This window comes from Serinus canaria, chromosome 18, assembly GCF_022539315.1.
Source record: "Serinus canaria isolate serCan28SL12 chromosome 18, serCan2020, whole genome shotgun sequence".
In the NCBI taxonomy this organism is placed as follows: domain Eukaryota; kingdom Metazoa; phylum Chordata; class Aves; order Passeriformes; family Fringillidae; genus Serinus; species Serinus canaria.
In genome coordinates, this window is record NC_066331.1 from 6,750,765 (window position 1) to 6,769,368 (window position 18,604).

General features: G+C 43.3%; 1 protein-coding gene across 2 annotated transcripts in view; it reads left to right on the plus strand.

Annotated features, from left to right (window-relative positions):
• The window catches only part of SAP30BP (SAP30 binding protein), a 29,976-nt gene that overhangs the window by 5,862 nt on the left and 5,510 nt on the right, over positions 1–18,604 (plus strand). For both annotated transcript variants that reach the window (XM_009094437.4, XM_030230747.2), the window contains 2 exons: positions 10,835–10,877; positions 16,912–17,000. In XM_009094437.4, coding sequence (XP_009092685.3) covers positions 10,835–10,877; positions 16,912–17,000 — 132 coding nt within the window. The remainder of the gene's footprint in view (positions 1–10,834; positions 10,878–16,911; positions 17,001–18,604) is intronic.

Sequence of the window (18,604 nt, forward strand, 5' to 3'; positions counted from 1 at the left end):
GGCAGCCCAGTGCCCTGCTGGGGTGTGGCTGTGGGGGCACTGGTGCAGCTGCATGAGCCATGCTGCTGGGAAATTCATGTGGGATGGGGAGGGATGGAAATCCCTGTGGAAGTATTTGTACTTGGAGCAGTTGCAAATGCTTCCTTTCCCCTTTTTCCACCAAGGGGCAGTGTTCTCCTCCATCCTCACTGCTTGGAGCTCATAATGTCTGTGGTGGCTAACAAGTGTTGCAGTTACTGTAAATCCAAAGTGCAGCCAAAAGGGAGGCTTTTGATTATAACTTGCTTACACTTTTGGGTAATTTAGTTTTGTTTTGAACCTGAAGAGTGCTGTAGTTGCTCAGTTTCATGGAGACATCTGCTCAGTTACCTGGAAACATGTTTAAATAGATCCCCATACTTTTTATATATGGCTAGGCCTTTTCCAAGGTCTGAATTTGACCATAGGCAGAAAGTAAATAATTTAAAATGCATGAATGAGAAAAAAAAATGCAATTCATCAGTCAATTGTAGTTGTTTCAAGCCCTGAAGATATATATATATATATATATATATATATATATATATGTGTGTGTGTGTGTGTGTGTGTGTGCATATATATATATATATATATATTTTTTTTTTTCCCTGTTGTTTTGCCTCTTTGTGCATATTGTGAATGAACTGGCTAGAGCTTATACCTTGAATAATGGAGCCTGGTTCTGTGGCTCCATTATGTTCCCTTGTTGCTGGTGCATCCTGTGATTTGGCCTCATTGTGTACTTGAATAGTGCCAGAACCAAAACCTCCAGAAGGGTCAGTTGTGGGTGGAATCAGAGGAGACAGAAAGTGGGGAATGATGTAAAAATTCTTTGGTCAAGTGATGATGGGGAGAGTGGAATTTGGAGCCTGCTTCAAATAGCCCCACTGGAAAGATATTTATTTTATATTTGTCTGAGGCTTTTCACTTGATTCCAGGGAATCTGACCTCGTTGTTTTGATGAAGGGGCACCTCTCTGGCTGTTCAGCCCTAGTTCCTCATTGGAGGGGAAGCCAATACAAAGTGCTGGTTGGCACTGCAGCTTTCCTGTGGGTTATTTTTTGCCAAGGAGCAAGTCGCAATAAGCTTTCCAAGTTCTAACATTGTGATGTCAAACTGCTGCTTGGTGAAATAGAGAAGTTTTATACACCTGTTTGCAGGAAAAGGTGTGCCAGGAGGAGGAGAATATTTAAGCCTCATCAGTCACCTGAAAGCATTCTTCCAGAGCAGACTCCTGGCCCATGGAATTCATGTTACTGAGCATCTAAGAGTTTTTAAAAAACACTGTGCTTGCAGCAAAAAGCAGAATCCTTCTCTTTAGGCTGCAGATGCAGTTATATTCAGATATATTCAGTTGTATCCTGTAATTGCATTTTGAAGTGACTCAAGGGAAACTGGAGATTGAGATCTGGGTAGAACTAACTGCTCCTCCAGAAATCAAAGCTGGATGGATGTTCAGGCTCTGGAGCAGGACAGGTTTGTGAGTGGCCACAATCCTTTTTACCTGAGCAGTCACCATTTGGAAACAAGCATCTGCCTTAAAAGCACTTTAGAAACAAAACCTTCTGCTTTGAAGGGAGAAGAAATAGGCAACAAAATCTGTTTAACAGCAATGTTAAAACAGTGAAATCCACAGCTTGGATGAGTTCTTTGTGCCCCTTCCTCAGCTGCTGGAGCCCTGGCTACAAACTGAAGGAGGTTTGGGCTTGGGTGTGAAATGTGGTGTTGTGCTGGTTGGGAAGGACAGGGTTAACAGGTGCAGGTTGCTGGGGCTCTGGCCAGCAGCTGGCTCTGGTTACAGCCTTGATGCAGTAACAAGATACAAGCTTTCAGAGCTCACTAAATGGACCAGCCCTGCTGGAAAATGAAAAATGAACCTTAAAATATTGATCTTGTGCTCCAAGCCTCACCTGAGGGGTTCTGTGCTTCATATTGGAGGGCTGGATGAATAAAAGGTTGCAAATGTTGATCAAGGACAGAGCCCAGCCCTGCAGCTTGGCTCTTGGAGCTTTCCCAGAGGGAAATCATTAACTCTTAAGCCTTAATTGTTGTGTCAAGACCAGCCAGTGCAGGAAAGCTAAGAAATTTGCCACTCCCTTGGCAGGTGAATGCCTGCCACATGGTAGCAGTTTTTCAGAACAGGTGGCTACTTTGATGTTTTCCTTTCCTGGTTTTGTTTTGAGGGTCCCCTCTGCATCCTTGAGGTGTTGTATGGAGAGGCAGCCAAACTGGGATCTCTCAGAAGGCTGTCAAATTTTCAGAGGAATACTGTGCCTCTAAGCATGTCTAAGTACCTCTTCTTGATAATCATCAGCTCTTTATTATGTTTAGCTTTTATTGATCCAGCATACCTGTAAAGTAATTCTCCCGTGTTATGATGTGTAGGTGTGTACTAATACTCAGAGGCTTTTGACTGCAGTGGTTTTTTTATCTTGCCTACCCATTGACCTGTTTGTTTAAATACCAAAATTATCTTGATTTAAAGTAAAAGTGGTAAGTGCTGAGAACCAGTAAATGGGTGTGTGTGCAGTAATGTAATCCCTGAAATTAACTCTTACTTTGATATGGCATAATAATTTTTCTGAATTCAGCATACATTCTTCAAGCCAGCTTCTCGAAAAATGCTTGAACCTACTCATTAACTTTCATCTCAGGTGTAATTATTTTGCTCCACAGAAGGGGAAAAGTATGTTTGGGAAAAGTTCTATCCTTAAGTTAATATCCTTGCATTATGCATGGCTGTGAGCATACCTCTGTAAACACTTTCAAAGCATGAACTGTGCAATTCCCAGGGCCGGGGTCAAGGTTAGAACTCCAGTGGTTTGTTTCCTCACTCATTGCTTTGCCTGCAAGCACAGCCTGAAGGTGCCAGTGATAAGCACTGCAGTCTCAGATTCTTTTTCTGTGTTTCAGCTTCCTTTTAATATAATTTTGTAAAATGCTGTCTGTGCTTCCAACTCTGTGTGGTTTTCCCTTGTTTTAGGTTTGACAGATGTTTTTTCAGAGCTCTATAGAGAGAACCAGAGAGTTTTGCAGAGGGTTTAGAGGGCAGTAGAGGTAACTCAGATGCAAATGCTGTCTCTGCACTGCTTCAGTGAGTGCCCAGACATGAAACCAGCTGATACCTGGTTCTCATTTTATCTGGGTGAACCTTGGTTACTGCCAGAGAGTATCACAGGCAGCCAAAGCTGTTCTGCGTGCAGGAAGCAAAACAACATTTGGCATCTGGGATTATTTTGCCCCTTGCCACACGTACTCCTGTCTCCAGCTCTGTCTGAGAGGGAGACAGATCACAGCCTTGTGGGGCTCTGAAGCTGGAATACCTCCTGGAGAGCTCCTGGCTTCCATCCAGCTCTGGAGCTGTTTGGAAGATGAGACATGTCCGTGGACAAGCTTGTTCCTTCCTCCCTGCCGGGCATACATGTTGCAGCAAACTCTTCACTCCCTGCAGTACTGAATACCAGGGATTATTGACACAGGTGTGGCTTGCCTTCTTCCAAAGAAGAGCCAGGCTTGTTCTATTTGTCTTTAAACTTGAAGAAAAGTCCTTTCTGGAGCTGCTTCCCCTTGCATATTTCACCTGATAAAGGTCTGAGTTCTTCAAGTCCAGCTCTGTAGCTGCAATTATTTCTGGCTGCTGTTCTCAAACAGGCTGTTCTGAGTGTGCAAGTCTGTGCATGTCACAGTGAGGGGCTGAGCAGTCAGCACAGATGGAGCATTGCCTCAAATACCAGCAAATAGCAAATAGCTGAAAATAGCTCCTTCCAGCTGCCCTGTTCTGGGTACAGAAGGAGAAAAATCTGGATAAACTTTGTGGGATCTATTCATGAAGGAATGAATTTCTCACTGAGGATACTTGCTATTACACCTTTCCTCTACTCCAAACCACGAAGAATTTTTAGTACTATGTGCTAGGGGAGTAAGCTTGTGCAAGAAGTTAATTTTGTAAGCTCTCCTGAGCCTTTCCTTTACTGCTGTGAGGCTTCAGAATTTTCACAGCCCACCTTACCTTCTACTTGATTCTGCACTGCAACAAGCTGTAAAAAATAAAATCATCAAAGTACCTTGACAACTCCAGCCTTGTCATGTCTTGCTGGTACTTGACCAGTGAATTTCTATTTCATTGTAGTAAGCAAAAATCACTGAAAGAATTTTCGGGCTGTGCAGATCAGGAGCTGTTGTGCTCCTGGGGCTGTGAAAGGAAGCAGGTAGCTTTGGGACCAGGCTCCACTGGCAAGCAGGTGTTATTAATTGTAGCTCCACATGGAAAGCAAAAGTTCTGGCACACAGTTCCTTAACTGGAAGTTACTCCTAACAAATAATCTTTGTCAAATACTCAGATAGCATATGTCAGGTGAATGGAGTCAAGTTTCAAAGAAGCTATTTAAAGGCTTTACTCTATGAATGTTTCCTTTCTGAAGCATTTTTTCACTGAAATGTTTTGCCAGGTCTTGGTTGGGATTTTTTCAGCGTTTTTTTTTTTTTTTTAATGTCATTAATGAATTTGTATTTTTAGATGGAATTTAGATGGAAAAGTAAAAGGCATTGTCAGCTATGCACATTTTGATAAGGAATGTTTGACTCTTTGATTTGTTCTTCCTTCCCTTTCTGTCTGTGACTATATTTCCAAACAGATTTGTAAAGCCTGTATATAAGTGTCACTGAAGGGTGGATGTATCAAGCTTTTTTTCCTATGGTGGCTTATTTCTGAGCTGCTGGATTTCTCTTGGTATCTAGATCATGGTCCCTACAGGTTTTTCTTATTTAAATTTCTTATGCTGAACTGGGCACTTTGCCTGGAGCTATGTAGCAGAGCTGGCAAACAGGATATGGCTGTAGGAAATGCGCTTGTTTCAAGCTTTCTCTTGGGATTCTCCTCTCTCACAATACAAGAAAAAAAAAAGGCTGGGGGGGGAGCAGGAATAAAAGCATTGTACTCCTGTTGCCTGGCTTTCTCTTCCCCAGACTCTAAATGCACTTGACATGCACTCTGTTTGCTGCCTTCAGCCTGGGTGCACACCAACATCAGACAGATCTGGGGAGCAAGAAATGAAATCATGTCATGCACTTTTAATATTAAATGAGACATTTCTGGTGTTCTGTTCCCATGAGCACCTCTGATCTTTGTAGAGGAAAAACAAGAACATAATTGCTACCATGTTCCTTAAAAAAAAAAAAAAGAAACGAAAGGGTAGAAAAAAAACCACAATGCAGGGTTTGGGGTTGTCTTTCTTCTGCTGCCTGCATGAATTAGGCATTTCACCTGCTTGCTCTGGCAAGGCCATTATCACTGTTGGCTTAGACAACTCTTCTAACACTTTCTGCAAATTATAGTTTCTTTCCATCATACTCAGCCAAGAGAGGCTGTTTGTGTTTTGGGACTACAGGAGATATTCTGAATTGTAGAGAGGAGAGAAAATTACAAAAACTTGCTGCTGGCACTTGCTCAGATTCAAGAAATCCACTGTAACAGCTGTTACAGCAGCAGATCCCTTGGCTACTGTACTGAAAAATTCTCTGCAATACCTTCAAACTAATACACTGCTTGACAATGATGTCACTGGTCTGTACATTTTGTGGCTGCCAGTTTAAATTTGCATTAAATTCATGTGCAAACAATCATGTGAAGTAGTAGGGAGAGAAAAGAAATTCTGCAACACAAGAGCATTTGCTGGAAAAAAAAAAAAAAAGAAAATGTTGAGGGGGTGGTACTGTCTGAGCTAGTTGCTTTTAGTATTACCTGGAAGTCAGTGGGAGAATGAAGCTTCAGGTTTCAGTTGGCTGCAAGTCTGGGAATGCAACTGAGCAGTGGCAAACCTGGCATCAACTTCACCATTTCTTAAAATTCGCATTTTTGTTAAAGCCATCAGAGTCTGGTTTTGTGTCTTCTGCCTCCCACTTGAACCATTTCTCCTGGTAGCTTGAAGTGCACCTGCACTGACATGTGCACCTGCTTCTGCAAGAATTGTTTGAATTTGTACCTTGTGGTGACAGTTAATGCCAGCAGTTATGTTGGATGTGAGCACTGAGCTGGATTTATGGATCTTGTTTCAGCAAGGATTTAGTGAGCATTGTTTTAAGTCAGTCCATTCTTTCCATTAAATAAAGCTGTTCTGGGCAAGCCTGTCCAAACTGGAATTCATCAGTCTCAGATTCATATTGTTTTGCTTCCTTCCTTTAATCTCTATTCCATGCCGTGAGGATTGTGTTGGGTTGTTTTTATTTTCCTTGGAGCTAGAGCAAACACTGTTTTTTATGTAACTGGATGGAGACACTGTAGGACTGAAAAGATGGTCCATATGTCACCCCAGTGAGGTGAAAGCTTCAGGCAAAATGCAGCACTTCCCTTATGTGTGTGTACACACCCTCCCTTCATCTTGCTTCTCTTTATCTGATGATGATACATGAAAACTGAACCAGCACTTGGTGCTCATGAGCCAGGCTCTTGCAGGCAGTCATCCTGTCCAGGGCTTGAGAAAAGCCATTTGTCTTGGGAAAGTGGAAAAAATGAAAAACCTTTTCCTATACTCAAACAGGATTAGTAACAGCATAAGTGGTGTTTACTAGTGAGCTGATGTGCGCAGTTGTTCTTGGAAGCACAGAAATCTATGAAAAAGGTGCAGTTTGGGGTTTTGTAATACTTTGTCCATAGCAGCTTGTGCTCTTCAATCTGCTCTTTATTACTCTCCAGAGCAAGGGAAAGAGTCTCCCTCCTGCTTGTTTTTGTGTTTCCAGTCTTCTTCCAGCTTGGCTCTGGGGCACTGTGGCATCTCTTGACTCCTTTCAGTGGCTCTGTTGGAGTGAGGCTGGCTGGCTTTGGGCCCTTCAACTGTTAATCTTGTGAGATCGGGGCTGCAGAGTAGATGGCAGCCAGAAAATCAACTTGCTGAGTGCATGATAAAGCACAGTACTGCTTTTTTTCTTTTTTTCTTTTTCAAGCTCAGTCAAGCAGTAAGTGAATTTAGAGTTGCTTCTGTACAGATTTTCAGGGGGTTGGTTTGTGAAAACTCTGGTACAGGTGTCACTAGCAAAGTGTTAACCTTATTTTTGAAAGGCCTCAGAATTCAAATGGAAATGAGCTCTTTAGGTGATGCCTTTAGCTCTGGGATGCTTGAAATCTCTAATAATTTCATATATTTACTTTGATGGGGAATTTTGACATAAAATCCCTCATGCTGGAACCACTCACCTGCTTGATTTTATGCTCGATGTCAGATACTGATACACAACACTGTGGGTATTGGTGATGTAATCTACAGAGAGATCACCTTTGCCTAAGTGGATTTAGGTAACTTCCCTATATAAAATTCAGTTACCTTCACATTTTCCATTGTTCAAATGGTTGGAAGTCCTTTAGAAATCTCTCATCCGTGCATAAATACTTCTTCTCTTTCATAACCAAAAGGTAGCAACTTTCCAGTATTTATTGTACCTTATTTTTCCACTTGGTAATTCTCCATTTCATTCCACTTAATGTATTAGATAAGATCTGCAGATTTGTGGTTTTTATGCTGTCTTTCCTAATCAGTTCATTGTACTCATCGTGTGTCTCAAACTTAAATTAGCCTAAGGGAGTGTAGAACAGTTCTGGTGTGATTGCTCCACTGGAAGTTTTGAGAATGTTCTGGATCTTCAGTGGATACTCAGAGGTTTGAACAAGACTCCTTAGTCCTTGCATCTGCCAAACTTTAGTCAAGTTGTTGATGCTTGCCTCATAGTTTTCAACAGCAAACTGAGCAAATATGAACAAGCACTGGAGAAGCTGGTCATCAGTTTGTATTTTGAAAGCATTTAAGAGGTTTGAAAGCAGCCCAAGTTAATGAAAAGCTGTGTTGATGTCTCCAGCTCGTTCAGAATGGAGCAGTGGGTGGAGGTATGAAGGAACTCATCACTAAGCAAAATTCCTGTCCCTGGGCAGTGAGGTGTGGTTGCAATCCAGGGCTGAACGTGTTTGCTTTTGCTTGGTGTAGCTCTGGGCTCTCTAATGTCTTGGCTGGGGCCTGTGGGGACTGGACTTGGTGGGGTGGCTGTGGTGGGAAAGTGTGGGCCCGGGCAAAACAGTGGAGCCTGATAGGACTGGCTTGATTTAGCCTCTTGTAAACGGGACAGACTCAAAGGATGCAAATTAAAGAAGAAAATTCTGGTTAAAGCAAACTTACTGATGATTCTGGAAGTTCATAGAACATGCTATTTAACATAGCTGACATTTCAGAGATCTTTGTCTGATATAAAGCATGGCAAGAGGGGATTTGGCCATCAGATTCTCTCTCAGCACATGAGTTCATGTTTCCTGAGAGCTGTGTACTTATGCTTGGTACTAACTCCAGGCATACAGGAGACTTGAAAATGAGCTTCTGGACAAGTCAGAAATGCAGCACAGCCCCTTGCAAGGCTGTTAGGGCCCAGATTAGAGGGCAGCCTTTTTGGGGCCACATAGCCCATGTCTAATGCATCTGAATTTGGCTGTGCCACTGGGTTGCTTAAGTGCCTGCTTGGCAATATTGCTGTTTTGGGGGATTATTTCTCTTGCAATAAGTGGGCAGAAGGAGATGGGAAGCGTCATGGAATAATAAATGGTATGAAGATATGAGGAAGGATCAGGAGGTGCTCAGGGACATAGCCTGTCTCTTCCACTTCCTTCTCAGTTCCACTTAAAACTTACAAGAGATAAGAGTGCAAGATGTAGTTTGGTCAAGCTGTTCCCTCTTTTCACCTCAACAAACCCTTGCTTGTTGTCTCAAACCAAGGTGAGAAATAGTTTTAATTACCCATCTAGCAAGTTCTCCCCTGAAAGGGAATGACACATGTATTCACTGCTGGTGAGTCACTGTATGTGCCTGAACAGATGCTACCTTGCATCTGCAGCTCTGTGAGCTTTTCCAGCCTCTGTGGTCATCTGGATTTGTCCTCACAGCCCATCAGTTACCACAGAATTGCTCCCACTTCTCCAGTGGTGACCTGAAGCTCAGTCTTTGACCCCCCGCCATTCACATAGGTTTGTGGAGAACACAGTCTGGATTCACTGGATTCCTGTCCAGTGCCCTCACCAAAGAGAGCTACTGTTTTGGCATAATTTTTTTGCTTTGAAATATCACGTTCCTGTTGAAATTTTTCTCTGTGATGCTGGGAGGAGAGCTGTTGATGCACACACCAAAGGCATTGTCACAGAGGGGTTGGAGCTGTGACACTTCAGCCCATCTCAGAGGGGCCTGGGGCCAGCTGGCTTGTTCTTCTGTGTACTTCTTTCTTTTTCTAAAATAGCTTTAGCCTTGTATTTTTGTGATCCAAGTGTACTAATGCAAAAATAGTGCTTGCTTTTTTTTTTTTCCTTTTTTTTTTTTATTTGTGTCTTCCATGAATGGCTATAAAAAATGCCCTGTAGCAGTTAGTGCCACACAAAAAATTTGTTTTTCTGCTTCCAGAGGGCTTTGGCTTCTCTGAAAATGGGTCATTTTCAGAGTGAGTTTGACACAGGCTGTTCCCACATCTGGCTTGGTGACCTCACTGCTCTCTCCTCACCTGATGTACCTCTCACCTGACTGGAAATGGAGAAGAGGAGGGGGTCAGGGAGCTGTTACCAAGCAGCAAGGAGGCAGCATTCTGTCAGTGTCAGGTTCAATGAATGGCTTCAGTGTTTGGAGGCACTGAGGAATTTTGGACAACAGTCCAGTGAGTCACAAAAGGTCTTTGGGAGGGAGGCAGAGGGAGAGGGCAATGTTGGGATACAGCTGGTACTGTTTCAGAAACTTTATTTGTGCTGAGCTTGATATCGCTTGTGACTCTGCTGGGATCTCCCAGAAGCACCAAAATATTTGGGTGTTGGTGTCGGTATCGTGAAACCATATTTAAGAGTGTTTTATCCTACATAATGCCTCCTGCTCAGCACACTCTGCTGCAAACATCTGCAAATGAGGTGTCCTTAATTTCTTTAACCAGGTAGGGATTAGCTGTGTGCCCATCTCCAAACAGAGCACTGCAAGCCAGTGCAGGTTGCTCTTGAATCCCTGGTAGAGCAGGTTGGCTGTATCACTACTGGAAAGCAGCAGCAAGAGAGCTGAAATTGGGATCATCCTTCTAAAATAGGAGCACAGGATCTGCATCACCAGCACACTCCCTGGCAGTTTGGTTTGGAGAGGGTTTGTCAGCCAAAGCCCTGCATGGCACAGGGGCAGAGATTGATTTAGCATCACACATCTGGCAAACCTCTGCAGCCTGGGACCCTGCAGAGCTCTGGCAGCCTTCCAGAGCCTGGAGAGGCTGATCAGGAGCTGATCCCTGAGCTCTGGCTCTGGGAGCACCTGGGCTCTGGCCACTTTGCTCTGGGGAATGCACCAGGCTGATCCTGCTCAGAGCACTGGGAGCTGTACAGAGCTGTGGTTGGCATTCCCAGGACTAAAGAAGTCTCCTGTGGGCTGGATCCAGCCTGTGTTCACCTAACTGCTCTAAAACTCTGACTCCTGGTTGGTGCCCTGGGCCAGTCACCAAAAATGAAGAATCTATGGTTTGATCTCTTTGGAGAAAAGGCTTTGTGTACAGCAGTTTGTGTGGAATTCCAGAGGAGTTCAGTATCCAAGACCTGGTGAAACAAAGCCTTAATTCTTTTATTAAATTTAGGTTTGCAAAGAAATGGAGCATCCTATTAGACTTTGGCTTTCCATAGTCCAGACATTGTCCTCTTACTTAATAAATTGAGTTTCATTCTTAATTTTTATTTTCTTGTCTCAGAGAAAAGTTGTACATTTCTAAATAAACACCATAGCTTTTTAGATTGGAGGCATAACTTGACTTAAAACTGTTTCTTCCTCCTTTTTTGCAGGAATTCTCAGAAGTGGAGAAAAGAGATCCCCAGGAGCTAGTTGGTAAGTTCACTCAAAAGTATTTATTCACAGGTTTTTATTCATGCTAGACCTTGTATGTCTCACTTTGTAAAAAGCATCTTTCCTCTGCCCTGGCAATGCTGTAATTTCAATTACTGCCTGAATATTTTCAGTGAACTTTTCTTCTGGGAGAAAGGCTTCATGCCTAAAAATATGAAAATAATTTCATGTTTAAAATATGTATGTAAAGGGCAGTGTTGGTGTTTTTCTAGATGAGCTTAAAACCAAGCATAGCTTTGTCTAGACAGAGCCAGTGGAACCAGGAGTGTTGACTTTGTTCTGTGGCTTCCAAAACTCACTAAGAGTATCCCCATTTAAATGTGAGCCACTCACAGATTTACAGCTGCTGTGCTGACATAGTACTCTATGTTTTCTAATAGTTACTAAAACTTGATTTTTGTGACATCTCACTTATTCATTTCACCATTATTAGATTTGGAAAGTCCAGGGTTGTCAGCTTGAAATACAATCCTCTGCTTAGTCTCTTTGGAGCTGCACAGAAACTGCATTTTATATTGCATTTCTGACTGTCTTGCACTGATGCTCTGTTCCTGATGTTACTCCTGCTATTGTGTGGTATCATTTAATAATATCATTAAAAACTAATGAGTTTGCAAGTTGCTTCCTCTCTCACATCAGTTTGATATTTCACCCATAAAATGGGGTAAGTGTAAATTAAGGTGGTAAATACTCAAGTTCTCAGCTGTGACTCCTACAGCAACCATCACTGAAGTCTGGGATTTATAAGTCCTTTTTAGTTGGCCTGCCCAGACTTTGCAACTGCTCTATTGGATTTTCTGCCTTTAGAAGGCAAAGCTGTTTCAACCAATCTCATCATTAAATGCAACAGAAATCTTTCCTCCATCAACTCATCCTCCTCAAAATGCACCCTGGAAACATGGATGAGACAGCAGCATTTGGGGTAAAAACTACAGCAAAATCTCTGGAAGCCAGCTGCTGTTTTCCTCTGTATTTTACATATATGTGAAGCTGTGCAGTTGTGAAGCAATGTAGTGGGAAGTCCTTTCTTAATGTAGGTGTAAGGCTCAGGTTACAATTCTGTTAGTCCCCTTTTCCCACAGTGACTGCCCAGACTGCATTTCTTTGTCTCACCATGGCCCAGACTTTGCACATGGATTTAAAAGCAGCACAGGGAGCACTTGGTAGAGTCACAGCTCATGGGTGAACAGTGTTGGAGAGTCTGAAACCTGGACTGAGGTCTCTGCAATCTTATCTTTAATATCCTTTCCAAACAGCAGTGTGCAGGCTGGCTTTGTGCAGAAGCAGGTTATTAGAGGTCAGCATACTTGTCATGCTGGATTCTGTAGGTCTGTTCCATTAGACCATATCTTATCTAGTTTAAAAGGAACTGTTGCAAGAGACTTAGAGTTGGAGTAATGCAAGAACCACTCCCTTTCTGGAAACTTGGACTTTCACAGTTAAAATTCTTTAATGGAAAAAGGTGCAAGATTTTCTGACACAAAGTGAGTAACTGCTCCAATCTGGACACCTCAAGTTTTGTCTATCAGTCTGTGGAAATCAAGGTCCTCCTTGGACAGTTTTCCACAACTGCTTCTTGCATTAAAAGAGTGTGGGCCTGCCCCTCTCAGAAAATAACTCTACATTTTTCTGCATCACCTTTATTAAAGTCTGTGATTGTGCAGTTGCTTAAGTATTAAATAAGTGTAGGCTCCTGCCAAAAGCACTGTTTGTGTTTTACCTCCCCGGATGCACAGTAATGTTGGAGCAGCTCTGGGAGTGGGAGCCAGCTGGGATCCATCTTCACTGCTCTTTTTTTGTTGTTTCTTATATTTTTTTTTCCCCTGTGAGGCTTCCAGCTGGATCCATTCCCTGATGTGCTCAGTGCATGCTAGGTGAGCACTGGAGTTGGCACAAAGAAAACAGTAGGGATGAGCTCCTGGGAAGGGCATGGTTGTCCTGACTTATGCCAAAGTAGTGATCACATAATCAATGGATGACAGAATGAAAGGGGAGGTATCAGCCCCCTGGTTGAGAAGGAAATATGTGTGAAACTTATTTTCATAGATTTCTACATCAGCATTGTCCTTTGAGGCTTTTTGTACCACTCTGAATCAGAGTTCACGGTGCTGCCACAACATTGCATTTGCTGTTTCCTGCAGCCTCGCAAAATAATACTTTAAGGATGTAGGGGGTTTATTGCCCTGAAGTTCTTTGCAGCGTGGTTGTTTACCTTTTGGATTGGAAGAAATGTTCTCTCCAGCCCTTGGGATATCTAAGCACAAAGTCAGTGTTCACAAGAGCAGAAAGTATGGCTGAGTTGCAGGTCTCCCTCTGCATTTCTCAGCCCACGGAGCAGAAAGGGACCTGGTGTCCTTCCATGGATGGGTGACTCACTGGCATGTTGTTGTCTCCAGTTCTTCCCTCTGATTTGGCTGTTCTGGTGCCAGGAAATCAGAACCTACCCCCCACCCTGGTTTATGCCAAGCAGCCTTGACTGGAGTGCCAGGGAATGCAGTTGTAGAGAGCAGGCACCACCGGTTTGAATGTCTCCAGGGGAAGCCCTTGTTGCTCTGATCACCCTTTCCTTGTTTTCTTTGTATAGTGTGACCTTTAGAAAGAAACTGGCATCTGAACTGCCTCTAATCCCTTGTGGCTGCTTCAAACACAGCATTCAAGTGACCCCTGAAAGGGACAGGAGTTCTTCATCCCACCTGGGAGCAGCGTTAGTCCAAGAGCCATGATCCATACCGAGTCTGTCCTCTACAGCCAGCTCCTGTGCTCTCTGTTCTTTTGCTTTTTTGTGCATTAGGAAAACATTCCTACCCATCTGTAGGAAACAAAATTCCTATGTGCTCTCTGACAATGTCTCCAGCACAGCCTTTGGACTGAGAGCATTCATTTCCTTCTGGAAGTGGAGCTCACATTTTGCACTGTGCCACTTTCTCTCCTTTGCAGATTGTCTCCTGCTATTTGGTATAGGTCACATAATCCATCTATCTCAAACTGAAGCACATTAAATGTAGCATTTCCATTTACTTTTCTGCCTTGCCAAGATCTGATGAGCTAATCCTTGAAATCTGTGACATATACTTCACTGACTGCTGAGGTGCTGAATCTTTGCAAGATAATATTTGCCTGTGCTTTGGCCTGCTGTGCATGGCCTGCAAGCAGAGGAGTGGCTCTCCTTTACCACAGTGCATGTGCTGACTACACAAAAAGCTACGAACACCTACTACTTGTGCTGATGAAGGTTTTAATTTTTAGGGCAGCTTGTGGAAGGAGGATGCACAGACTAAGCACCAGCAGCAGTGTTCTTTAGCAGCAGGAAGCTTTCAGGGGCAGTGGCCCCTGCTTTCTTGAACCCCCATCTGATTCATGGGAACTGCTTCACAGCCTTAGTTCTTTGTCAGGACTGAGAATCTGATTGGGGAAGATATTTACTTACTGTGAGCCAGAATCTGGGTGTGCCTGGAGTGATTAATTGTGCCAACAGCCACTTCCTGAGGTCCACACTTGGAGATCCTCTAGGCTGTGAGCCTGCAAATCACAGGGCAAATTAGGGGCTGGAGCCAGTGTCACTACCTGTGACTCATGCCAAAGTAAAACTTTGATCTTGACAGGAATAACAGGATGCACAGAGCAGTTGGATGTATCCTGTGAGGGCACACCTTGTTGCGAGCTGTTCATCTGCAGTTATTGCTGTAGACATGGTGGAAAGCTGCTTGGGACTTGGAAAACACAAAATGTTTTATACAGGAGTGTGTGGCCATACATGAAAATGCCAGGATTATAGTCCCAGCTGCCCTTTCCTCTAGGGAAAGAGCTGGTGGGAAGGTGCTATGGAATCAGCCATTCTGTCTGTGTGGGAAGCAAGTCTGAGGACTGCTGGAGGGCATGGATAATTTGTACTTCCTTACTGTAAATAAGCCCAAAGGGGTTAAACTCACCCTTAAACTCACCCTTTTTTCCTCAATGATGTGGCACCTCAGTATGGCTGCAAAGTGATGAAATAACTGAGTAATGCTGCAAGTTTGTGCTCAGTTTGTGAGGTGCACATCCTGCCTTGCTGCTGGCAGTGTTCAGCTGCCTCCCACTCTGATGGGATTGAAGGAGGCAAAGATTCCTTAGTTCCAGCTCCTTGTAAACCATTAAAAGATGCTTTCCCCCATAATGTTGATGAAGGATTATTTTCACAAGGCTCAAACAAGCAAAAGAGGAAATGAGCACCAAACCTGAAAAGTCATGCATCAAAATATATTGTCTCATTGGGAGCTCTTGTTCTGCTTCCAAAATTATTTCTTTTTCAAGGGGGCTTTGAATGGATTGCTGAAGGTATTCTTATGACTTTGACTTTTTTTGCAGGTAAAACAGAGGTCCTGCCCAGAGTTCCTGAGTTTATATGAGCACACAGTTCCCTTTCCCATAAATGTTTTGTTTCTCTGTGGCTCATCTGCAAAGACAAGGGAGCTTGTGGGATGTCTAATGTGGAGCTAGGCTTGATTTTTTTTTATTAATATATTTTTTTCAGGTGCTTTCTTTGCTTCATGAAATCTTGATTTAATGGTCCTTTTTTTAATGTTTCTGCTGTGAACCTCTTAAGCCTTTAATCAGCTTTTACCTTTCCCAGCAAGCCTTGTGTGCTGTGTATTACCCACACTCTGTCTTTGCCGCCCTCTTTCTGGGTTTCCTGAAGCTCTAATTAACCCAGAGGCCTCCCCATCCCACCAGCAGCTGTAACCTGTAACAAATGTGTGCCTTGTTGTCAGGGAGCTCCCTTTGCCTGCCTTTCTCTGGGGACTCTGGCAAGCTTTCCTCCTTCCATTAAGGCTCCCACTTGGTAAATGCCAAAGGACACTTTTTGTTCGTTACTGGCAACTGCTGAGGAATTTAACCCTCAGCAACATCTTGATCAAATAGAATGAGTGGTCGCCTGCCAGCTTTTCCTCTGCAAAGGATCTTGTCCTTAGTGCTTCACATTTTTACAAGGACATGGAAACTGTAGCAGCACTGATTGTGTGTGGTGTTGTTTCTCTGTAGCCTCAGCTCTCCAGGGTTCCAGCAGCCCTGTCTGGCCTTTGGGCCCTCCTGGCCTTTATCCAGAGGAGCTGAACTCTGGGTGGTGGAGTTGTAGCTCAGGCAGCTTTACTGAGGAATATGTAACTGAGGAGCTGCACATGTGAGAAGCTTGGTCAATGTGACTTGTGTGCTGCTCTCAGGTCTCTTATCCACTACAGAGCAGCTCTGGGATGTGTTCCCTGGACAAATTATGCTTGAAAACAATCCCAGCTGCTTAAATGGGGCACAAATCTCTGTTCCAAGGCTTGGCCAGAGACCTGCCTGGGTTTCCCATAATAGTGGGAAAGTAGCAAGCAATGGGGGGAAATGTGGTCGTTTCTTTTGCTGATAAATATGTAAACTAATCTTTGTAGGGCAATCAGGTACTTTAGTGGTATATCCCAGTACAAACAGCTGTGGAAATCTGGCAATCTGGACTGGGCTGTTCCAGTCCTGCAGGACGAGTTGTTCTTTCTAGCAATAGTCTGTCTCTGTAAGCAAAGATCAAAGTGCCTGTTAAGGAAGTGTTAACCTAAGGATTAAATGTAATTTCTTGTGGTTAACTCTTGACAGCCTTGGGGAACATTGTTCTCTCCTTGAGCCATTTTGGTTCATCCAGATATGTCCTGAACTAAATATTCACCAAGTAATTATCTCCCCCAAAATAGCAAAGAGCCAGACTGCATAAAATTGATCCTGTGCTCCACCACATGCATGGTCCCATTCTCTCTCCAAGAGTGTAGGTATCAATAAAAATAGCATCACGTCCCCTCTTCTAATGACCCAACCTTCAAGTTCTTTAGTTGCTTCTTGCTTGAAAACATCACAAGTACCAGCTGTCAGCATTGTCATCACCTTTGCCCTGGGTTCCCAATGAGGGAGTAGTGCTGACATAAAAGACATAAAACAAATTTAATGACTTGTATGGCTGAAATTCCTGTCAGTAGTTCCAGAACTCATGCCAGTTTGCTCTCTCCAGCTTCTTTTTCAGAAAGAGTGAGGAACATGTCTCCAGATGAGATCAAAATCCCTCCTGAGCCTCCTGGCAGATGTTCTAACCAATTGCAGGTTGGTATAAGTCCACTTCATTAATTTTCTTTTTTTTTAAGATTTGCAGTTCAGGACATATTTGGGAACCCTGTACAGTAATTTTGCACAAGGCAAAGCTCCAGCATTAAAGCTGGGGTTTACACACTGGGTTTATGAATGCACTAAGTTTATGCTTTAGGCTTTACAGCAGTTCTAGTTGAGGAATCTCAAAGTAGCTTTAAGCTGCCTTCCAGCCTCTGTGGGTTAATTATGCTTTAAAACAGCTCTTGATCCCAGCAGTGACACAGAAGCAATGTTTACTGTCAGGGCTGCTTTCCTCTTACCTCAGCAAATTCAGCTCCTTAGCAAAGAGGAACAAATTGTCTTTCTATACAGGCCTGAAATCCCCTAAACTGGAATAGTTGAGGCAGCAATGCCTGGATTCCTTTTCCACCTACGTGTCTCTGGATGGTAAACATTTAGAGGGAAGGCTGGTAGCTTAGAGGCAACAAAAGAACACAAGCACATGTTTTCTCTGGTGCACACCCAAATAAGAGCAGTGACCAAGTTTGCAATAACCTTCTATGTTCTCCTCATGGAGTGCAAATGAAAGGGCAGGGACTGCTGTCTCCTAACACACATTTGAATTTTAACTCTGCTTTTCTGCCCAGGAGGAATACAAGTAAAGAACCACTCCTGGACTGCTCTATAAAGTAGCCCCTAACATGCAGTGGTGATTCAGAGTGACTCACCATCCAGATGATGCTTCCTTCTCCACACACTGTACCTGGGCACACCCAAACCTCCTCTAGTGCTGTAGGAGGATTTTACTGTTCTGACATCAATGAACTGGAGTGTGTTAGACCTGAGGAATGCACAGAGCTTGACAGGGTAGACAGAATAAAGCAGAATTTTTCCCCTTTGACAGAAGTTTAGTGTGTTACATCAAAGGGGAGCTCGTCCTCTGTTGGCAGGTCAAACCACATCTTAGAGCACTTTGAGCAAGGAATGGGATTGTTCCTTAGAAATGCAAAATGTTCTGGGCTCTTCTCTTGGTGGTTTGCCCTTTTGTCAAATTTTTCCTCTGATAAACTGTATTTTGAACTCTGCCAAAGAGAGGACTTCTTATTATAAAGTTGAAGTCCATCTTTGGACTTCAACTTTATAATAAGTCCTAGTAGTTGCCCATCTGTGGACTTGGGGAACTCATTGCTGCTCCATGGGGAGGAGATAAAAGGGAACACCTATTCAGTCATTTCTACTTCCCAGATTCACCTTTTTGCAGTTTCTTCCTTCAAACCTTACAATGTGTTGCTGGACATGGAGATGGTGTCATTTCCTCTTGCTGATTTTGTGACAAGCTGATGAAAATTTATCTTATAAAAGTTTTTTTAAGGTTGTTGAGTTTCATATCAGCTCTTAACAATCCTCCTTTATTCAGGCTGCAGCAAGCCCTCAGACAATAGTCAGCTCTGTGTTTGACTGTCCAGGGAGGGAGACATGAAGTGACTTATCCAGAAGCAACAAAGGAAAATTGACTCAGCTTCTCCCATCCTGAAAGACTGAAGCCCAGCTCTGGTCTTGTTTTATGAGCCTCTTGTACATAAGAAATTTCTGTCATAAAGGAAAGATGATGGAAATTA